Consider the following 23936-nt stretch of genomic DNA (forward strand, 5'->3'; position numbering starts at 1 on the left):
CTAATCTAATAAGTCTTGGCTGCCTGTAGGTTTGTATATCTGTTTTCTCTTATCTATTTTTATGCTCTGAGGTTTATTTTTGAGACATTTATCCTGTGGGCTCCATGGCTTCAGAGGAGACATCAAATCATGTAGATTTTGAAAGACTTGTTTCCGTAAGAAATTATGTGATAAAGTAGGGGGGAAAATGTATTAGGTATGGATCACTTTAAAAGGAGGTGAAATAGATAAAAAAGTATTAAATCGAGAAAGGGAAGGTAGGAACACCCAAAAGGATCTGTTTTAGAAGCAGAACAAGGTATAAACATACGTATTTTTTCAGAGGATCACATATTTTCAAGGTGAGTGTGCTGGTGTATGGTCCTTGCTATGGAGAGTTTTAACAAGGCCAATTTTCCTTTGGTAGATCTATTCACACTACAGTTGAAGAACTGCTGAATGGTAACCCAGCTGTTCTAGTTCTCTTCAGAATATTAGCAGGCTAATTTTATTATTAATATCTGAATACAGAGTCATGGATAGGACTCTTATATGTAAAGCATGTTCATATAATTGATTTAATTTTGCAATATAATCATACAGATACCTTGGAAAAATAAAACGATAAAAGATTTTATTGCGACAAGGAAGAAATTACATGGAAATATTTACTTCCCAAACTCTTGCAAAAAAGATAGCTAACAATAGTAGCTGTTAAAGACTTCATCAGTTTACTGTGAAAAACCATCCGATTCCTTTTCTCTTAAAATATGGTTTGTAGGGTGACTTGGATGATGGGGCAAGGGACATGATACTGAGATCTTTGTAGAATTTGTTAACCATCTCTCCTTTCAAACCAAGTAACCATAAAAAGTGAATTTACTCTTAAATTTGAGAAATACCTTTTGGCATGTTGTCCTAGATTGACTGTGTGATGCTTTTATCCCCAATCGTCTCTTCTGTTTATGCTGAATAATTAGTTTTGCACCTTTAAGACTTGTTCCAGGAGTGAAGGGGGGGAGAAGAAGCACAGAGTTTGTTTCCAGAAACTGCACTCACTCCTCCACATTCCTGCTCCTGGACTGTGCTGTCTGCGGACAGACAGACAGCGAGACAGAGCTCTCCTTTGCTTTTTAGCTAGTTTTAGCTAGCTGAGGCAAAGAAGTTCCCTGGAGTGTGGCTTTTCCTTTTCTTTGGACCTGCTCAAACCTGCTCTGGACTGAACCCCAGAAGAGCAGCGGCAGCTCGCACCTGTGGCCCAGCGGGCCGGACCTGGGCCGCAGCGTTTCCAGCGCCGGAGGGACTGATCAGAGACTGAGTGAGCCGAGCTGCAGCCTGGGGGGGGGATTTTTCTGAGTTTGTCCCTCTTTTGGAAGGGCAAGAAGTTTCACTGTTTAATATTGTTTAGGTTTTCTTGTTTAATAAACAGTTTTTTCCACTTTTCTCCAAGGAAGTATTTTTTCCTGAACCGGTTGCGGGGGGGGGGGGGGGGGGGGGCAATTGAATCTGCCTTCTAGAGGAACCCCTCTGGGGGTTCTCTCCCAAATTTGCCCTGAACCAGGACACATGTTTAAAAATTAAGCTGCAGCCAGAAGAAGAAACCTCGTGCTAGAAACAGAACTTCAGAGGGTAGTACCCATCAGTGGTGTTTGCCTCAGCTGAGGCTATAAAGGGCATGCTTGTGTATCTAGCTTTCCTGAAGGTTTTTATCTCTATTATTTATTCTCCTGTATTGCAGATTCATTTGTTTTTTAAAGAAGTTGGTAAGAGCTACATAAAATCAAGGACAAATTGAGTACTGCATGATTCATCCCTATATACTGTGTCTATGTGAAGAGGCAGCAGTAATTGCTGATAAAAAGTCGAGGGTTTTGCCTAAAATACCATTTGATGTCTGTGTCTACAGAATTTTATGGTATTTTATTACTGCTTTTCCAACCAAGGTAAACATTCAACAGTCTCCAATGGGACAGGATGTGACAGAGCCTTCCTGGAAGGAAGTGAGGGGTTACTTACCTGCACTCAGGTATTAAAATTATCATTATTAAAAGAATGTTGGTCATACAGGCTTTTAGTTTTGGTGTAGGGTGCCTCTAGAACAGAGCTGTGGTGACTTTTCTAGGGAGTAGTGTAGCCTTTCTTCCTCTCAGAGGTAGGTATATGGCAAGTGGGATTATGATGTCAATATCATCAGCTTCCTTTTTGCAAATACCTTCAATGGGAAGAAATCCAATAAAATCAAACCTTGAAAGGGTGGGATATTTCTCTAAAATTAGTTTTGCATGCTAATAAAGGTCAGCAAATGGCACTTATGGCTAAAGTGATAAATTTGTGTTTTAACAGTCCTTCACATTCATATGGCTTAACTGAAAATGGTGGGAGATATTCTCAAAATACCAATTGCATTTACAAAATAATTATTTGAATACAAAATGGTAAGTCAAATATTTCAAACATGAAATCTGAAAATACAGCATAAAGATGGCACAGAAGTCTCAACAGTTCTCTGAAAGCTTTATGTCTGTAGATGTTGAAAATATTTTTTAATGTAGTGCTCCTAAATTTCTGGATTTGATGTCTCAAGATTTCCGAGGAAAGATTTCATCCCATATAAAAGCCACGAGTATTGTACCTGAAATGAAAAGTTACAGAAAGGACCTTTATTTAAATGAGTTTGAGAAGGACACAGTACTGGTATGGAAAATAAACATTGCGTTCAAGTATTTGAGTCTCTAACACAATACAGCAGTACCTTTTGGAAAGGAAGCTTCAACAGGCCATGCAAGTGTACCCTGTGAGATAATCTTGTTTTTCATAGTGCAGTTAATGCTTTGAGCTGTGTAAGCCAAGCCAAAGGCAGAGAGTTTGTCTGGGTGAATCCAGCACCTTCCTGTTCCTGGTCAGGGCTGCTTTCTTTGTGGCTGGATGTATAAATGACAGAACCAGCAGCTTAACCTCCATCCCTCACCTGAGTGTGTTAGCTGTGCCTGTTTTGCTAACCACATCGTTTTTAGGTGCTGCCAAGTGGCTATGGGATAGTGGGTGTTTTTTTGAAGATCATTCTGATTAAGGGTTTATTCTGAAGCTGAAAAAATGGTAGAGATAGTGTACAATTCTCATAAAGAAACTTCTATCTCAAGTTGGAAGGGACCCTTAAGGATCACTGAGTCCGAAGGGCTTCCAGATAGTTAATTTCCTGCAGTTAAAAAAAAATCAGTTCATTTTTTCAGAGATGAAGAGGATCCTGCTTGAGGGTGTTCCCCACACATAAGCTTGTATTTATGAAATTTCTCAGATCACAAAAAAAGCTTATTAAAATGGATTCTGTTTAGTCCAGTCTGCCACTTAGTGCAGGACTTTGCCTATGCTAGATAGGGGTCAGTGAGACTTTCCCTGGCTGAGTCCCAAAACCCTCCATGCTGTAGACTGTAGCATTTCTCCAGGAAACTAATTTCAGTGTTGCTGCACCCTTCCTTCTGAATGTTTTCCTGGAGTCTAAGCTGAACTTCCCATGCCCCAATCTGTGGCCTTGCTGTTACTTGTTGCCAAAAAGAAAGGTTAATCTGTTATCCTTGTAACTACTCTTGAAATAATGCCTGACTGTCCTTAGAACATGCTTTCATCTTATTTTTGTAGTCTAAACAAATCTGGTTCCCTCAGCCTGCCCCCTTAGATCAGGTACTCTAAGACCTTCATTGTCTCTGTGGTCCTCCACTGCCTGGATCCTTTTTTTTGACACATTGCTCTTGAACTGGGGGACTCCAAACCACCCATGTTCCAGATGTCACCTCACAGGCGTTGACTAGAAGGAGGCAATGATTACACCAGCATACTCTGTATGATATTGGCCACTAGCCAGGTGTCAGCCCATTAATTGTGACAGTTTGAGGTCAGTGGTTTAGGCAGTCTTTATTCCATCTAACAGTCTTTTTGTGTGACCCCACTTTGAACCAAGAACGCAATGCTGTGGGAGGTGGTCTCAAAAACCTTACTGAAGTGAAGGTACACTACATCCCTACTCCTTCGTTATTCCCAATGCATTCATCACAGAAGGCCACCAAGCTGGTCGAGCATGGATTACCCTCACTAAGTCTGTGCTGACTGTTCCTGTGTTTGTGTTGTCTACGTGGTTGGAAATGGATTCCAAGACTAAATACTCCACCATCTTCTCACTGGCTGAAGTGAGACCAACTAGCTTATAGCTCCCTGGCTTCCCTCTCCTCCTTCTTAAAAGCAGACATAGTATTAGCACATTTCCCATTGGCAGGAACCTCCTCCAACTGCTGTAACTTCTCATAAATTAAGGACAATTCCAGCACTGGCCACCTCTACCTTAATTTCTTGGTGAAACCCACTAGAGTCAATGGATTCACAATCACACATGTTGTTCCTATTTATTGCTTCCTTTCCAAAACCTTACTGATTTACATAGAGTTTTGGGAGCAAATTTTGCTTGGGAAGACTGAGTGGTACCTCAGCCTTTTCCATGCCATCCCTCACACTAGGTTATCTCCCCCATCCACCAATGGATCTGCATTTTCCCTGGACTTTTTTTGTGATTAGTATATTTGTAACTCTGCATGTCCCTTCTCTTAGTTCCAGTTGAGCTCTAACCTTTCTGTCTTTGTTTCCAAGTGCCTGTGCAAAGATTTTATACTATTCCTTTGCTGCCTTTCTCGGTTTCAGCTTCTTACATGTTCTCCTTTGTTGTAGGGAAGCTCTTTGTCTAGCCAGCAGGGAAAGGCTTTTTGTACAAATTCCCAGTCTAACACTATGTGACAGATTCCTTCTGCACATCTAAATCTATTACTGAGCTCTCATGAGCTTTTTCTAAAAATCACCTTTTCCCATTTATAGCAGTTTCCAAGGGAATTACTACTGACTTAGCAATTCCCTAAATAAGCAGAATTTTGTTTTGAAGTCCAAAGTCTGGACAGCTCTGCTATTTACCTTCCCAGTCTTCCTCTGCACCCTGAACTCTGGTGAGAACTACAACCCAAGTGGCCACATGCAGGACCCATTCTTCTCTGTAGGCAGGTCCCATTCAGCATTATCACTCACTGGGCTGTTAGGATTTGAATTAGACATAATTAGTGACAGTTTCTAGGTACTTCATGGATTGCATCCACTCATTGCTTAAGAGTTTTTGCTCTGTCAGATGATGTCTGTGGAACTGAAAACCCTTATGAGAACCAGGATCTGGGAATAGGAGTAGTTTGTTTCCCAGTTGTTTGTTGAAAACCTCCTTTGCTTCCAAGTCCCTGAGATACTGAACACTTCACTAGACACAGACTTGGAATTCTTGTTTCTTTGCTTAAGTGTTCTGAACTTGCTGGCAGCTTCTCCACTGAGCAGAAAGGTCAAAGTCTCACCTGTTGCCTTTTCCCTTGCTTACCTCCTCCATTTACATCTACTGCTAAGTGAACTGGATGGTTTTTAATGTTCTTCACTTCACAATACAATTCTATGATATGCTAAGCTGGCACCTGTCCAGGAAAGAGCATTTCATTTTATTGACCTCCTAACTATCTTGTCACCAGCTCTTCCACTCATAGCTGCCATCTCTCTGGTACTGAAGGAGCAGCACTAGCTCAGTCCCCATCATTACTGATGGTATAATCATGCCTGGACAACTAACATGAATTCCTTTGGCAGTAAAACAGAAACCATCTTTGTTCCACTGGTACTTACTGAGTCTGCGTTCACAGTGCAGAACTTAGGCCTGCCTGTGTTAAGTTATTAACATTTGCTGGCATCTATGTTTATTGCAGGAATCCAGAGTTTAATGCTGCTGGAGAATCACCTTCACCAGAACATCAGTAAAGCCATTTTGAAAAATGAGTACTTAACCACAGTTTCAAGATTAAATTCCTGAAAGACCATAAGCCACCAGTAGATTTTTTTTATCCTAAAATAAAACTTCCATTTCATCCTTGTCTTGTGAAAGTGATAATCAATCTTCCTCTTCTTCCAAGTGTCCTTTGCTTACAGCCAGATCAGGATTCAGTTGTATTCTGAACGCTCTCCATATCCTTGCCCTTGTGGATTTTTGCCACAGCCATTAATGAGAATATATTGCACTTTCCACGGGCAATTTTAAGTTTCATGACATGTTAGTCTAGGGTTCTACTGTGAGGTAGTTATTACAGCAAGTCACAAAAAAACCCTTCTGAAAGAATTTCCAAAAGTAAGAACAAAGTAATTTAACCATCTGAGAGGCTGATGCTGGAAGAAGTAAGACATCAGATCAACATATCATTGTGACTCTGCCAGTTTCTAGGAAGTCTGAAACAGCATTTCTGCTGACAAATGGATTCTGAAAGTAATTTTTACAATTGAATTTAAAATATCCCTTCCCTCATAATCTACTTTCATGATTCTGTTTAGAGGTTCTTTCTACAAGAATTTATCATCATAACAGGTCATTTTCCTAGATGCCTCATCATTTTGTCCAATCACAAAAGAAAAAATTCTATTCCTATTATTTTCTTATTTTCAAAAAGTGTCAGAAAAAAACCACTTAATGTTAAAATTTGTAGATCTGCACTCCTGTATTCATCAATTCAGTTTTCAAATGCAGCAGTCTCCTACTTGTAGCTTAGACACTACATTTGTTTTGAACTGTTGATTTATAAGGTCTCTTACATGTATCCATGAAACATCCTCACTCTGTAATGAGATATTTTACCACCAATAGATTACTCAGTCCTTCAGGTGATCCACAGACCTGAGATCTGTCGCTAAATGTTGGCTACAGTAGTGATCCTGTGCAAGAAGTGATGTGTCCTGAGTATTCACATCTTTACAACTGCTCAGTCTGGAGGAGTTCCTTTCCCTCATAAATCAGGAGACGGCATTCAATATATTTTGTGTGTATATTCTAGATGTTAACTAATGACAAACCACTGTTTATGAATTTTCCTAGAAAGGTAACATTGCTCCCTAACCATATTCTAAGTTCCTCAAGTCATGGGTCCATTTTGGTTAACAACAGTTGATTTTCTTACATCAAAATCACCTGGAGGTTTGCTGCAAAGCTATTCTGCAGGACACATCTTGGCATGCAAGTAGAACATGGGGTTTCAGAATGCCTCCTGTTTCTTTAAATCACTTGCCAAAAGATTAAATCTCATATACTTACAACCTGGGAAATCTTTAAATGGTTGTGAGGTTGAAGTCAGTTAATGAAAGCTAAAGCTGAGAAATATTATGTGGTCTGTCAGGACCCAAGCAATGATGATCAGCTTTGCCTATGACATTTCATTAATTACTCACTGAACAGTTATCAAGCTTACCGTATTGTTCAGTCATCCTGTTTAGAGATCTAATTGAAAAAGATTATATTAAAGTGAATTTTAGTTAGGTTTAAACTTCCGTCTTTGTTTTTGGCTGACTGAGAGTCAAGGCAAGTAGAACATGCACAGACATGACCTCAAGAAAAGAAAGTTTTTGGTCATAACAGGATCCCTTTCCAGTGTTTCCTCTGTATATTTTACATCCTGTTCTGCCTTCATCACTGTTGTACCTTCTAATAGGATTAACAGTCATGAAAGAACTCGGGATTAGTAGACTACTTCCTTATATACCCTAAGCAGAAAGCTCAAGATTTGTAGGGACCAGCTGTAAACAAACAACAGCATGAAGTATCACATGGAGTGTTTTCATCTGCACACAGCTAGAAGTCAAAATCAATAGCTTCCAAATTAAAACCGTAAGTTAGGAAAAACCTAGTTGCTAACACTTCTTATTCTTAAACTAGGAGCAGACTGTCCAACAGTGACTAGGGGAAAAACACAGAATGAGAACTACAAAGTTTAGACACTGTGGGGATAAAAGATTTGATACCATAAAAGTGGTAATTGAGAAAGCATATTTAAGGCACTTGTCCCAATGCCTGTGGGTAGGTTTTTTTTTAAATGTATCATCTTCATGTTTTTGTGAACTGTCACAAAACAAGATATACACTGTGTGGTAACCAGTATGTTTCTCTTTTTGAAGTTAATCAGGCTGATACTTAATTTCAAGTAAGGACCACATGATCTTTAAAGGTCCTTCCCAATCCAAATAATTCTATAATTCACTAAACAGTGCTGCAGGCACTCTACATAGAGCATTAAAAAAGGTTAAAAATACACAGCCTGCATTTGCAAAACAAAACCACGATTCTGAATGCTTTCAACACATACGTTATAATTTACTATTTTCTGGATTTATTTAATACAAAAGTCAAACATTCTCAAATAAAAACCACTTAATTCTTGATTTATAAACCATGTACTAAATAACACTTTCTCAAACACATAAAGTATTAAGAACTTACCTAAGCATGGTGCTAGCCAATATACTAATGAGTAACTCAAAAATTTGTCATAGAAACAATCTGCATGTAATGAAAAAGCCAGTGCTGGGTTAAATATTGCTCCTGTGAGATTTCCACCTGCAATAAGATGTAAACATCATGAAATCAAACCATCTTTTTAAATATTTACTTTAAATTCAAATGCACCACTCTAAAAATCTACACCCTGCAATAAAATGAATTAATAGAAACAGTTTGAACAGGTAAAACTCTCCTGAAGTTATTCACTTGATGACTCAGTAAACAGTTTAACTGTTTTCTCAAAGGCTTTAAAACATGTGAAGGGTAAGCTATAACTTCCTTTATCTCTTTCTAGCAAATAATCATTAAAGAGACAGGTCTGGCTAATGCTGAATGTTTCTATTGATAAAACTAGAAGCTATTTCTGTATCATGATTTTAGAGGAGACAGAAATTACATAAGCCATTACATTATAGCCTTGTGTCACATGAAACACATATGCAAGATAAAAGAAAAAACTGTCAAGTAGTGTTCTTGCTAAGCTGACCTCTATACTTTCTTATAACATTACCAGTATTATTATATCAGTGTACAGAATGTTAGGATTTTCAGATGGTATATGAACTGTGGGAAAACTCTATATGTTCAAAGAAAATAGAAGTAAGTGCCACTCCTCTCTCTTGTAGAAGGAAGCCAAGCATCTTTCCTTGCTCTGACTTCAATGTAAATGAAGTTGCCTAAACATTTTCTAAATAACAAGATCCAAACACATTACACTGGGGACTAAACTGTAATTACACTGCAGATGAACCTGGAGCTATGTGTGTTCTGCAATTCTGCAGAAAAAGCATTAGTCATAGCTGAATTACCTGTATTCCTGTACTGTTAGCTACTAACCACCCCATACCTGTTTTATCTATTAACGTACTACCATAAAATATTCTATAATTGCATCTGTATAATTCCTTACAGTTTATTCTTGACTTCTCCCCAAATAAGCTTGTATGAGCTTTGAACTTACCCTTTGTACAAATACCCTGCTGCTGTAATCCTCATTTGCTATGACTGTGCAATCATTTATCCAAAGTTTTAGTAAGGTCTTCGTCATTCTTTTCTTCTGTATTTCTCTTTCTATTATTATTATCTTATCTTTTTATTATTATTATCTTCTCATTACTTTTTTTACTATTAATACAGTTCAGGAAATTTTTAATCTTTGACTACTCAGTTTACTGTGGTTTTACACTTGTTCTCAAGAACAAGTTCAGATTTACTGTGCAGTCTGTTTTTCTGCACACTGACATATTAGCAATGTCCATGGTTGCCAGGAAGCCCAGCTACAATAATTTACTTTGCTTTAATCTGTTTATGACTCCACTGCTTCTGCTGTTACATCCACAAACATACAGTTGAAAGCAGAATTTCACTCTCAGGATGCAGCTGATGAACATTAAACACTAGACAGAGTCTTAACTGCTGTATTTCTTCAATATTCATTACTAATAACTACTGGAATATGAACCATAGACCAGGGGCATCACTATAATCTTACTTAAAATGATTCACTTAGCACCTCAGTCTGTGTACCAGAAAAGAAATTATTTTATGGCAGAAGAAGTGTAATCTCTTTGATGGTGTGGTTTATAAAAACTTTAAAAGGGGAAGTAATGCCAAACAGTGCATGAGAAAGTAATTTTACCTTTTTGCCTTTATTAAAGGCCAAAATTAGGAAGAAACTCAGAATTAAAAATATGTATGTCATTTGTAGCATGATACATTAGGTTCAGAAAAATCTAACCAATTTCATATGATTCTGACCTAATTGTAATGCTGCCTGTAAATGAAAAAGCCATTAAAAGGTGGGTTTTTTTTAACCTCTAAATAAGTACTTTCCCAAAGAAATTACACAAGAATATTCTTTACTATTCTGTGTATGGTCTGCATCCTTAGCTAATGAATCATTACTAAGGGTAATATGTAAAGACATAATCTTTTTTTTTGTCTGTATTTAGTAGAAAAAAGAGTGAAGCAGTATTGGAGCTTCTGTGTACAGTATGTACTACTATAAAAATTTTGTTTGTGTAGGACTAAATGTAAAGAAAAATCCTAATATTTTAAAATATGAAAAAGTACAAGAAAAACTAAAGTAACAGCCTGTAATTTTGAAACAACTGTATAACCTGATGTTATTTGTTGGAGTATGGTGCATGGCAGACCTGTAAACAGTCAACTAAGAGGTGCAGATTTCCTAAGAAAGATCCAGCCCAGCTAAATTATACATCTGTCTGTCTTCACAGCTTGCAGATGAGAACCCACCCTGCTGGAGGCCACTGTTTGTGACACCTGATTTGTAAGTGACTCTCCCTACTGCATGTAAGCAGCAGAGGTGGGACAGACATGGCTAGGGCTCTGCCGTGACATCCACAGGATGTACGGGAAATGTGCAGCAGGCATCGTCCGTGGCCACTTACCAGGCTCCTCGTTACCACCCCAGCCATGACAGGATCTGAAAACCTGTATGTTTTTATGGTAGACAAGTAGACTGTAGTTTAAAAGAAATGCAAAGAAACACGACCAGGTAGCACAGGGAGTTGTGCACACGATGCAAAGGATGCCTGAGGTTTCCTAGAAGTGTGTGCAGATCGATTGCACCGGGGAGTCCCAACAAGCCCAAGTTTATGGCACAGAAGGGCACTTGGTACACTCAGCCTTCATGTGGAATACTTAGCCTTCTGATAGAAAAGATGGGAAGCTGGCCAATGACATTGGGAGTGAATTCTTTGTATGAATTAGCTAAAAGAAAGGCTGTGTGACACCTATTATTTTATTAGGCTGCTAAGCAGGAGAAGAATGTTAGGAATCAAGAATCCAGATTTCTATGCTTGTAGAAGAGGAAGGAGGATATTTGGCTACACTTCCACCAAGCAACTCAGAAATATATTTAATGTCCTCAAATGCACTGACACCTTGCTTCTGCTTTTAGAAAGTAGTTCAAATTGCTAAGTTAATTCTCAAAACTCCCCAGCGACTTTTATCTTTTAGGTATTAGCTAATTTCAGCTAAAGATAATGAGTAAAGATTTTTACATTACTACATCTGAAAATGTGACTGTACACTGTTCTGGATGCTATTATGTTAAATAGCAGTAATACAGCTAAGCCTTTAGGACAAGGCATCAATGACATCCTGGATGTTTGCATGTAAGAGAAGTGATCTCCCCCTCTCTCAAAGGGATTTGGTAATTCCCTAGATGACTTTTTCTGTGGTGGGGGCAGTAGCAACAGCAAGAGTTCTGTAATTGTCTCTTACACTTCTCCAAGCTACGCAATGTCCTTGCTAATAGGAAAAGGACTCCCAGCAGGGTAGTCCTCAAGTGACCTAACAACTCTTGTCACTTCGGTGGGGACAGGAGGGAACATCAACCGTCAGAAGAAAAGAGTTCAGACTGACTTCCCTCACCTTTCCCTTCCCATTGGTCCAGAGGGGATGCACAGGTGACAGCCATCTCAGCTCTGGGAAGCACGAGGTGACAATCAGGGAGTGAAAGGCAGGTATATGGACACACATGGCATTACAGACAAGGGAGGCTCTAATAAAACAGGCACCTATTTTTTTTTTCTTTTTTTTTTTTGTATTTGGTCTCATGAGGTATTATTTCTGTATGCATTCCACAAATAAGTATTCCTGCTTCTGATTTAAGGAAGTAGTTAAATCAGACGAATTATGCATTATTTAAATGCAGAGCTTCTGTATTACCTACCAGTCTGTACCCTGCTCTTGCACAATCAGCACTTTCTCCTGATGCAGCCAGCGGTGCTCTCCCAATATCATTTAGTAATCAGAGCACATAGTATGAAATCTCTCATGCTGTATAAATAGTTGGATTATGAAACAATCCTTCACTGAGATATTTTAACACTTAACCACATGTACTTGCAGACCTGACATCACTTTAACTGCATAACTCATTTCATTCTTAACCCCATACCTGCCTGGAATGCAACCAGGCAAACTTTATAAGCCAAATGAACTTTGCATATGTAGGACGATGCAAAAAGAAATCATCAAGGAAAGTGTAATTTAAGAAGAAGCATTTTGCATCTTAACACTTCTAAGAAAACAGTAAGAACCCCTTCCGTTACAAGTTTATTGCAGGAACAGAAGAAGAAAAAGTAAAAAGACCAACCTGCATACACGAGCATGGTGATGAGAAGAGCAATTAAATGGACTCTGTATTTGGGATTAACGCTTTCGGCTTGCAGGACGGCCAGCTGGAAAACGACAGAAAAGAGCAGTTCTATGCAGAACGCCTGCATCTCTGTAGTCTGCATGGGGCTGCTGCAGCCCTGTGAGAGTGCTCCAAGATGCGGCTCTGCCATCTCCAGACTCCAGAGAAAGTGCATGAACACTCTGGCGAGCACTGCAGCCACGAACTGAGCGGCGATCTTGAGTCCCCCCATCCTGAGCGACGTCCCGCCGCCCCACATGGGCTGCAGGGTCCCGCAGGGATTGCATGTGCTGCCGGCGAGGGTCAGGCCGTGCAGCACGGTGAAGCCGTAGGTGAGGGTGAGGGCGGTGTGCGGCTTCGGCTCCACGTTGCCGAGCAGGCTGAGCTCGTTCGTGCAGGCGCAAATCTGGAAGGTGCTGAATGTCTCCACAAGGAAAGCGAAGAGGAGCGGGCGGGAGCGCAGCCGGCGCCGGGCCAGCCTCCGGCACAGCCCCACGGTCACCACGACGCCGGACATCAGCAGCAGGGAGCTTCCGACCCCACCGACAGCCATGCCCGGGGCTTCACAGGCCCGAGGGCTCGCGGAAGGTCCAGCCCCACCACCCGCGGGGAGAAAGCAAGCAGCAGAGGGAGGGAAAATGCCCCCGCTTTCCCTTGGAAGTAGGAACCAGCTTCTGTTGGCACCTGCCAGGAGCCTGACTCACCCTCCGCTCGGCGGAGCAAAGGGCAGGGGTGAGGGCAGGGGGATCCCGCTTCCTGCCAGGGCACGGGTTAGGACAGGGAAGCTCTCTCCCAGCGGTGGAAAAGCACGGGCAGGGGAGCGGGGGCAAGGGGGCTCTGCTGCCTCCTCAGCCCCTCCGCCGCGGGACGGACTGGGCTCCCTTGTCCTCTCAGCCTGCCGGAGGACAGGGAGCGGAGGGAGGGCCTCGGCTCCCGGCCGCGGGGGAGCGGGAGGGGAGCCGATTTCCCCGGCGGGATCGGCGTTGCGGTGTGTCCGTGGGCGCGGGAGCGGTTCCAGCCCCAGCGGGGAGCCGGGCACGGGCTCGGCCGCGCCGCCCCCTCCGGCGGGCGCTGCGCAGCGCGCATGCGGGCGGGGCGCTGAGGGAGCGGCCGGGCGGGCAGGGGCAGCGCGGCGGGGCCGGCCCCGGCATCGGCGGACACGGCCCCGGCCCCGGCCGCCCGCGGGGATCATCGCTCGCCCCGCGGTTTGCAGCGAGCTCGAGAGAGAAACACTGGTTGTTTATTTCGAGTTGCGCAAGCCTGCGTGATCGGTGGCGTTCAGCAAAAGGAGAACGCCAACTATCAGAACTTTTTTTGCTGTTTACTCATTGTAGCACACACGGGGATTACAGAATCACAGAAACAATTAGGTTAGAAAAGACCTCTGACGTGACATGAATTCCAACCTGTGACTGAACACCGCCATGTCAATAGACCGTAGCACTGAGTGCCACATCCAGTCTTCCCTTAAACACCTCCAGGAACGGTGACTCCACCACCTCCCTGGGCATCCCAATGTCTAGCTACCCCTTCTGTGAAGAAATTCTTCCTAATGTCCAGCCTCAACTTCCCTTGACACAGCTAAATCCTATGCCCTCTCATCCTCTCACTTGTTACCTGGAAGAAGAGACCGACCCCCACCTGGCTACAGTGTTCTTTCAGGGAGCTATAGAGAGATACGGTCCCCACTGAACCTCCTCGTCTCCAGACCAAGCACCTCCAATGCCTTTGGCCACTCCTCATAAGATTTGTTCACCGACTACAAGCTGCATAGTTCTCTTATTTATTAGTACTCTATCTTCTATTGGTTAATGATTCTCTCACTTCTCATGCTAATTAGTCTGCATGCTTAGTGTTTATCTTTTTTTTCGTGAGTTGGTGGTGAGGATCTCACCCTGCCAGAATTACCTTTTACCCAGATGGAGCTGATTCAGCACAGTTGCTGAGTTGTCTTTATTAGTTTCTTCCTTATCTTGTGAGTTCTGCTAAATGTGCTTTTGGCCTGTAAATTCTGTGTTGTGTCCACTATCAGCAGTACAGACTTCTTCCCAAGCTCCTCCTAGGTCTGAAAGTCATGGAAACATGTTAAGCTCTAAGGCAATCTTGTAAAATTTACAAGGCAATTTTACTGACAATTAATTTATGTTTCTAACACCTGGGCATCACTTAGCGCTTGTTGGCTACTCTGTTTCATGGATGAAATCTCCTTTCTTGTTGATCAGTCTTGAAATATACAAAGATCAAACATTAAGGAACATCCTTTCTTAAGAAAATTTTTACATTTACCATATTTTGTAACAAGAGGGGGTTTCTTTGCTGTATTTTTGGGAACCTGGTGGTGGAAAAAGCAGGTGCACAGATTGATTCAGCCTCTTCCTCCCACTCGCTTGCTGATAGAAGGGTGTTTGACAGAGTGTCCGGAGGAAGCAGGTGCTGATTCTCAGGCTTCTCCAGTGGAAGCAATGCTAAAAATAGGCATCAGCCTCATTCTGCTGAATGTGGTAACATTGGCATTCGTAGCAGGGCCCAAATGGCATCAAGACTGTCCTGGAAAAATAGGCATGGGCTCCTTTAGGATAATTCTTTGGTCCTGGTAACTGAGAAGGGTGAGCCCAGCATGAGAAAATTGGGAAATGCTTCCTGTCCTGTTAGGCTAGGACTGAGTTTTCCTGCAGTCTCTCCCTGCAATGCTATTTTACAGTATTTGGAGTGGGTTGTACCTCTTGCCAGAGTGTTTTTCTGGTGGGAAAAGAGAAAAAGATGCCTGAGCTCTGAGCACGTGACTGGTTGTGCCATGTGTCATTGGGTATACTGATTTAGTTTTCATCCTAATAAAATAAATGTTTCCTGTGGTGTTTCTTCATACTTTTCCTTCTCTCTTTTACTGACTGGTGATGTGTTTTTAGGAGTGACCAAATACTGATTTTATGAACTCTAAAACTGAAGCACTGCAAGCAGCAGTAAACACTGTGCTGCTATTCAATGCACCTGTAAGGAGGGGCAAATGCTGAACGTTTTTCCAGAATTCCAATATCCAGTAGTTTTGCCACAAGGTGGCATCAATGACAGTGTATCAGACCTCGCAGGAATGACTTTTGCCCGATCAAGGTCCGCAAGGAGGCAATACACAAATCTATTCCTTCCAAGCAAAACAGCCAGCTTTTAGTTGAAGGTCAAGCTACCAGAAAGATCAACGTTGAAACATACAGAATTGTTTCTCTAGAAGGGAGTGACATGACAAGCTCTTCCTCATTTCCAGAAATGTAGGACCATTGAGACATCTGGGCTTAAGTAGTCTGGTGATAAAAGAGTATTTGGAAGGTGCATTTGGCTTTGAGAAATTGGGTTGTTTTTAACCGGAGAGGGGAAACACAGCAGTTGAACAATGATGATATAAAGAGAGGAAAGGAGAAAATGACAGAGCAGTTAGTATTTGGCTTTTACTGTTTGTACAAGATTAGATGTCAAAAGAACCTGAGCGAGGCAAGGCAGGAGACACGACTGTGTTGTCATTACATAAGTCTCAAAAAACCTCCATGAAAACTATGCATTGAAACAACTGCTTTTCCAGCAATAATGTTCTGTAGCTGTGATGTGGAAGAAAAACACCCCAGTCTCTTTCAGAGCCTTGGACAGTTACTTGTGTGTATGACCACTCATGAATTTGTCATTTTAAAACGGACTAATAAGATGTTTGATTTAACAGCACGGTCTCGAGGTGGATTCCTGGAGTGTGGATTGGAATTGATTGTATCTTTTAGTTATCTGTACGACCAGCTGTGAGTATTTTACTTTTTACTTCCTGGTGCACATATAACTTTTTTTTTTTTTTTTTTTTTTTTGACCACTAGAGGGTAGTGCCATCCCAAACAATTGCTTTTGGTGTGCTCCTGTAGGAGCTTTATTTTGTGTTTTGCCTCAAGGAGATGAGAATAGTAGATCTCCTGTGTATAAGTTCAAACCCTTAATTTTGTAATTTGTAAAAATGAGCGTTCAAGCCTGAAATGTCTCTTAAAATTCACTTTACAACATATAGTTTTTTGGTACTGAATTAGTTAGGCTCATCAGTTTCTTCTTCTTGGTGGCATTGGTGGCTCTGTCTCATTCCAGGCTGTCCTTGTGTATGCTCTCTCCTCCCTGAACAGGATTCCCTCACACTCCTGCCTGCTCTATACCAGGACATATATAATTTCCCTTTTGTCTGATTTGTCCCATTTTCTTTTCTCCTCATTTCCGAACCCCTCCACATCCTTTTCTCTCATGTTCCCTTCCGTGCAAATCAGTCTTTGTATTTTCCTTCCTATTTGTTTGAATTCCTACTTTCCTTCTTTGCCCAAGCCCTTGTATTTCCTGCTTTTTCTGTGTGCAGTTAACTGTTCTTAGCTGTGTGTATGGTTTCAGCCCCTTTCCTTCCTAAAATTCCTTCATCTACTTCCTTTTTCTATGGCAGGCTGAGTCATTCAGAGGGTATCAGCATGCCGAGAATTCTTGGATGGGTTTTGCAGGAGTGAATTTGGGCATTATCATGCTGGAAAATGCTGGCAAACACTTCCATCCACATTAATGTTAATGAATAATTGCAGAGGAGCTGAACCTGTAGGTCAAGTAACAATAAACCAGGGAATCTGTGTGCCTTGTTTTCTCTGTTGTGGTTCAGCTGGTTTCCCCCAAAATTAGTCTGACATTTAAAGGTGCATTGGAAATACAGAAAGTAAAAGTAGTCATAGTACCTCCAAACCGAAAATCGTTGAGCAGGCCCTGGCAAGCTCAGGCACATCTTCAGGACAGCTTTTCTTAGCAAGCAGCTGTGGAGGTTTGGGACGTTTCCCCTTTCTGGCTACATTTCACAGCAGTTGGATGCCAGAGGTAGGATTTGCACCAGAGGGCAGCTCTGGTGTGCAGAGAGAGATCCCAGTGCATGGGTAGTAGGGAAGAGCCAGGGATCACAGCAGCAGGGGAATTGTTCTGTACACAGGAGTCTGAGCTCTTAGACAGTACACCTGGGAGCCTTTGATTGCAGGGCAAGAAATGCCACTGCTTGTGAGGGCTATTGGCCTCACAAGGACTCGGTGAGGGCATTGGCACAGATCAAAGTGTGGAAATTGTAGAGACTCTTTAAAGCTCTGCCAATACCAGCAAATTAAACAGCATCAGGGATGTTCCTGAGCACCAAACTCAGCTGTTTCTACTGATTCTCATAATCCTTACAGCCTGGGCCAATGAGTATCCCAGAATATTCCAGGGTGTGGGTTAGGGGATACATTACAAATAGGCAGACTGTGCTTTCATGGACTTTCTGACGCTTTCATAGACTGCACACTGGATGCCCTGTGCCAGCTGGCCTCAGGGGCATAGACTGGTCCCAGACTTGTTTAATTTACTAATGTGAGTGTAATCACAGTTACTAGGCCTGGCCACTGGACTGAAAATCTGTTTTTGCAAACCCTGTTTGGTTTAGACACCAGGAACTGAAGGGACCTTGCTTCTATCTGTTTCCCTACTCTGCCTCCAAAGGTTACTGCCTCATACAAAAGGGCCAGAAGGTTTATTTGCTCTTCAGTCATGACTGGCCACCTTGCACCTCTACCACTGACTTAGCAGACGACTGATTTTTGTTTTCTGATCATGCTGTTGGCTTTGATGGGAAGGACGTTTTTTTTTTTTCCTGCAAGTGTAATAAGCAAAGTTATTTTATGAGGTGAATCATGGACAAAGGAAATCTCTAAATCACCTGATGTTCATAATCTCTGAGGTAACAAGACATATACAAATTAATATAGATAAAATCATTACTTGGGAATGCCCTGACTCATATGCAGTACCTTGAACTTGGATTTGTTGAACTGCATGAGGTTTGCAAGGGCCCACTAAATCCACTCTAATCAAAAAGGATAAAAGTTTAAAAAGCTAAAGGCAGGGGAGAAGCTTCACATTTTTTAGAGGCTCTTGTTTATCAAGGCTATTTCTCTTTTTTTGTTTGTTTTTTCCAACCCCTCTTCTGGATTATGTAATATAAAATAATCCTTAGCTTTGCCTTTCTTAAGTGTTGCTGTTACCTACCACAGCCCATTCATGATAGTGACACTTCACTATCAAAAATTGCACAGTGTGCAGTACTTCATCTTTTGTTCCCATCATGTTGCTTTCCATCTGTTTGAATGCTTGTTTGAAAGCTGTTTGAAGCTTGTTCCAGAATCAAACTGCTTGCCTTAAAACAAGGTCCTGTATTGAACAGGGAGTCCATCAAGTGAATGCTTGTTGTCTCAATATGTCTGCTACACCCAACTTTCAAAAGAATTTTTAAGTTTCTTATGAACATACTTTATTTGATTGTATGAGGTAATACAGAACCATATTTTAAGAACTGCAAATGCTGAAAAACCAGTATAAGGCCCTGAGCTGAAATGCCTAATTTTCAAGTATGTTTAGGACTACAGTCTCCAAAAGAACCAACTGAAATCTCTGCTTCTATTTAATATGCATAGTGCCATAGATCAACAAAAATTATCATTGCTTTCTTTTCTTTTTACCTGTGTTTGTTTGCAGGAAAAAGAAATGTGTAAGTGCAAAACACAATGTTCTGCTGAAATTGTAAAGAACGATCCATTACTGAATTCTGTTTCCTCTCACTAATATTTAGCTTTCTCTCTATGAAGTACCATGAAAACCAACAAATAAATTACCACTGTGATTTAGAGTAGCTCCAATTAATATTTTTGTACCAATACAGTTTCTAGGGACTGTATTATCTCATGTAGCACTAAAATATATTTAGTATGTCCTTGTGTTTTGCAAGGCTGGGTTAGAGGCTTGAAATCCAGCAGTCTTTTTAGCACACTGTCTTTACACTCTTTGGAAACTTTTCAACGTGGTTCACACTCAGTTTTTTCTTTCTCCTTCATGTATCTGGGTTGTGGGTGGCATTCACTGTATTGTGTGTGCAGGAGGGCTTGTGCTAGTACTGCTCCCTTTTGCACTTGTTACCAAAGCACCTTGGATCCGAGTCTGATTGTAGGTAAACTGTGTATTCAAGTGTAAATCATCTCTCTGTATGATGTTGGTGCACACTTGCCAAGTGTCCTTCTGAACCAGTAATCAGACATCACATTCCCTCAACATGTATGAAAGCATTTATCAAAAAAGGTGTTAGCAAGCGTGCCAGAAATTTCTTTGTGGGAAAGAAGTGAGTTCTTTTGTTCTCCCTCTCTCAGTTGTTACTGATAATAACTCATGTGTTGCTTACAGACCTGAAAGTACAATAGCAGTAGTTCAGAAAGCAAAAGGGAGCTCTGCTTTTTATGAACAGGTGATGAAAGATTTTGAGAGCAGGAGGCAGCCCTTCTTAGAAGGATTTGAACCAGACAGCTGCAGCAGCCAGCTTGACCAAAGGTGAGTGGAGAACCAGATATAAAGGGAAAGATCACAACTTTTAGTTGGCTCTGATGTTGTCTGCCTCTGGTCTGCCAAAGGAAAGATTGTGGAACTGTGGAAAAGGAGCATGACTGATTTATGCCTGTTTTTATGCTTGCACCTTCACCTTGAGCTTTACCAAGCCCATGTCCATTGTGGTTTCCTTCAAAGAGAGCATTTTGTAAGCTTGTCTTTGCTGGAATTCCTGTTGATAAGGTGCATTTGTTCACTGTCTGTTCCTGATGCCATGAAGCTGAAGCAAAGGAGAACTTTAGTGTCAGACAGGAAGATAATCTTGAGTGAGTGAGTAGTGAAGTTGTTGCTTCTAGTGCTGGGAGACATCTCATGCTTGTTTATCATTGCATTCACATAATTGCTTTGAAAGTTTAATAAGAAAGTTTAATAAAGTTTAACACAACTGGGTTTCTTTCAATTCACTCAAGCAGATACCGTATTTTTTTTCTATGGGGGATTATTTTGTTTTCTTATATTTTATATTTCAATCCATGTATTTTTTGCAGCGCAAGAAGAAGTGTTGAGTGGTATTCCTTCTATAAAGAAGTCATAATTCATTTGTGAGAGATGAGGTAATCTGGTAGCAAAGCATGCATGCTAGTCAAGAGATGTGCAGTCTAATCCTTATTGCATAACCATGTGTTGCGGACTTGTTTTGAATCCAGCTGAGCCTGTCTGCAGCCTTCTACTTGTCAACTGTCACTGTCAACACTTGGGTGTATGGATCATCATTGCCAAGTGGCATGCAGTGACACCTCAGATGGGATCTCAATCCCTCATGTAATAGAATTAATTAGAAAAAACAGTGATATTGGAATATTACATGAGCATTAAAAAGTGTGTTTCACAGTACTATTACAAGATGCAGTGAAACATTGCTCATTTTACTGTGCAGTAAATCAACAGATTGTTAAATGCCTTGTCTGAGATGACAGGAAGGCTGTGGATTATGTGGAGCCTCTTGACTCCCAGGTTTTAAACTTGATCACAAAATCAAAGTATTGGCACCCTTGACAGATACTCCCTCCAGCCACTTCAAATTATTGGTAAACCCAAGAACTGTGACACCTGAAGGTGTAACAGAGTTCCTGTGTGTAGAGCACACAATCTTGCTCAGGGGACTGGCTATGATTTTGTTGGGTTTTCTTTATCTTCAGCTGCTCCTACTGGGGTGTTCTGGGCCTAAAAAGAGAGCAATGTTTTTTTTATTTGCTGTGGACATACTGGGCCCAATCTGAATCAACTGGGGCTTTGAAAGTTTTCGTGAGGGTTAGATGAGGGCACTGAGTATCAAGAGACCCTTTTTCTTCAGTAAGATGTTAGACATCATACTTCAAGACAGATAAGAAGATGTAGCTTGAAGGATAACACTGTGACAGCAGATCATAGAAACAAGTATTGTGTCAAGCCTGCTGCTTCTCAGTTCTTCTTTCTATGAGTTTTAACCTGTTGAAAGGTGCCACATTGAAGTCTCTCAAGCCTGAATTTCCCACCTAGGGTCAGATTCAGCCAGTGTATAACCACAGACAACTGCTAATTTTCTGTAATGCCACTGGTTTCCCAGAATTGAAGCTTTTGTTATAAACACCCTTTTTCTCCCACCTTCTTTGATTTCTAACCTGCAGGATTTCAAAAAACAATTCAATAAGTGACTGAAATGAGTTTTCAGAGTTCTCTGGGAAAAACAGTCCTGAGAACCATGAATAGATGCCTTTCTTCTCGGTGGATAATATTTCTGAACTTCACAGGTGAAATTGTTTCATTTTAGTTGCCATATTATTGAGGAATTGGACTGAAGTTCCATAACAATTTCCCAGTCCACCTAGGGGCCAAGTAACTATGAAAAATGACACTTTTAAAGTTTATAGAAAAAGTAACAACTGTGCTAACTGCTTAGATAACCACTTAGTTCTAACAAAGAGAAATGTTTTTATAGGCATGTCAAGAGAACAGTGGTACAACACAAACAAAAAACTATAAAAGCAATAAATCAACAATATTTTCAGGGCTAATTTTCAGGCAAGAGAAAATTTGCTAATTTAATTTAGAAATTACATAAAATTGGAAGACAAAATCAAAACAAAGAAGAACTGGAACATCATGTAGGAAGCCTGCATAACTTTGAGGACTGGAGTAATAGAAGTCATATGGTCAGGTACTGGGGACTAAGGAAAAAAATCTGATAGAAGACAGGAGATTTGCAGAAAGAGTAGAGGTAAAACATCTGGATTCAGTTGCCAGCTGCCAGTGTACTGTGGACCAGCTGTAAGGTGTGCCTAGATGAAGGCAAATCTTGAAATGTCTCTTGTTGCTGTTTCAGAATACATGGAAGAAGCTAAAGCTCCACAGAGAGATGACCAGCTCAATATAAGAAACAATATTGATACAGGAACAAATGGAAAGATGTGTGAAATGTGAAGCAGGTGACCATTGCTAAACCAGAAACCAAACATATTTATTTTCATCTTTGATTCCTATGCTTCTAGTCGCAGAGAACACAAATTCAAGATTCAAAGATTCCTTTCCAGTCATGTTATCAGTTATGTTCTGAGAATCACAGCTGAAAAATGTGCAGGCTTATTTACTGTCAGTAGTACTTCTCCTTGCTAAAATACAACAACCTCCAAGAAACCTGGGAAGTAATCTTAAAGAAAAGCCAAAGTCAAGTTACCAATTACATCAGGGTTCATTAGGCTTTGCCAGAGCACCACTGACCCTGCATAGTTTGGCTGAACAACAAGCATAAACAGGAAGAGGGGTTTTAATGAAGCTGAGGATCAAACAGAGGATTTCAGTAATGCAATGTCTCTCCCAGTCTGCTCTCAGCAGAATTTTCAGCCTGATCTCTGAAAAGTGAAATTGGACCCAAATTGGAGAGGGGAAAACTGACTTGCATGTAAGAGCAAAACTGAAACTGAAGGTCAGGAAAGTGAGAAAGATGTATGTTTACTTTCACAAGTAAATGTACCTTAAAAAGACAGAGCCTGTCCCTTTCTTAATGAGCTAGGGCTTAAAAGAAATCTTGGTTGTGTAGGATTCTGCATCAGTGTTTGCAAATGTGCTCACTCCAGACCAATTCCGTAATCTCCAGCTGGTAAACCACCAATAACAAGGATAATAAATGCTTAAGATTTCAAGACACAGACTTAAAATGAACCAGGGAACTAGACTTGGTAATACTAAATGGAAATTTAATCCTACTGGTTCTAATGAAAAGGGAGTATAGAGAAAAAAAAGGTAGCCTTTTGTACACTAAAGGATACAATGCATTTAAAACAAAACAAATTCAAAACATAATAATTTACTGCATGGATCCCATTGGGTGAAGCATTTAATAAGAATGTGTGAAAACGTAATTCCCTCAGTGTTTACAATCTGAAATAAATCTTATGAACTGATGTTAAGAGTCAGTAGACCATGACTTTGCAAATTTCTTCAGAAATGTGACTGATACCTACCAGGTTAATCACAGCTCATACGGAGACCACAAAAAAGCATAACTTGCAAAAAAATAGTCAATTTCCTTTAATGACTTGTAATTTGGCCTCTGCTTGAGACTACCTATTTAGTTTTAATTAACTCTGATGCTTTTCATCCAGGGCTCTGTTTTGGGCTGACTCATCCCTACCTCCCCCTGAAATTTCAGCCAGAGATGTTTACAGCTTCCTAGTATGAAAAGGGAAGAATAAGTTGTTTTTCAGTGTTAAAATATCTTAGAAGTCCAGATGCTTTTGTGGTGTATTTTTTTTTTTGTTATTTGTTTGATTTTGGCAGGTTGTTTTTTTTTTTTTTGTTTGGCAAGAGGGTGGGCTATGTGTCAGGTCTGCACTTCTTGTGCCTGTGAAAATTGACCTAGATTTGGCCAAGTCAGGAGCCTTTAAAAAAGAATCTCACTTCTCATGTTTCTGAGGAGTTGTGCTAAACTTCAACAGTAAAATAAAACAGTGGGTGGGAGAATGACAGAGGCTGGATGAGAAGATGGGA

General features: G+C 40.8%; 1 protein-coding gene and 2 long non-coding RNA genes across 3 annotated transcripts; 2 read left to right on the plus strand and 1 right to left on the minus strand.

Moving 5' to 3' along the window:
• Nucleotides 1-534: 534 nt before the first annotated feature.
• On the minus strand, nucleotides 535-13080 carry AQP11 (aquaporin 11). Its single transcript, XM_068181723.1, has 4 exons — nucleotides 12486-13080; nucleotides 8300-8416; nucleotides 1538-2611; nucleotides 535-881 (listed from the first exon to the last, which is right to left on the minus strand). The coding sequence occupies exons 1-3, from the start codon at nucleotides 13078-13080 to the stop codon at nucleotides 2559-2561; spliced, it is 765 nt and encodes a 254-aa protein (XP_068037824.1). The 3' UTR covers nucleotides 535-881; nucleotides 1538-2558.
• LOC137469194 (uncharacterized) lies at nucleotides 8416-12713 on the plus strand. Its single transcript, XR_010996390.1, has 2 exons — nucleotides 8416-11839; nucleotides 12461-12713. It is a non-coding gene; the product is annotated as an uncharacterized lncRNA (long non-coding RNA).
• A 2-nt stretch (nucleotides 13081-13082) lies between the features above and the next one.
• Nucleotides 13083-23701, plus strand: LOC137469195 (uncharacterized). The gene is made up of 3 exons (XR_010996391.1): nucleotides 13083-13187; nucleotides 19834-19916; nucleotides 22273-23701. It is a non-coding gene; the product is annotated as an uncharacterized lncRNA (long non-coding RNA).
• The last annotated feature ends 235 nt before the right edge of the window (nucleotides 23702-23936 follow it).

This window comes from Anomalospiza imberbis, chromosome 2 (assembly GCF_031753505.1).
Source record: "Anomalospiza imberbis isolate Cuckoo-Finch-1a 21T00152 chromosome 2, ASM3175350v1, whole genome shotgun sequence".
Taxonomy (NCBI): domain Eukaryota; kingdom Metazoa; phylum Chordata; class Aves; order Passeriformes; family Viduidae; genus Anomalospiza; species Anomalospiza imberbis.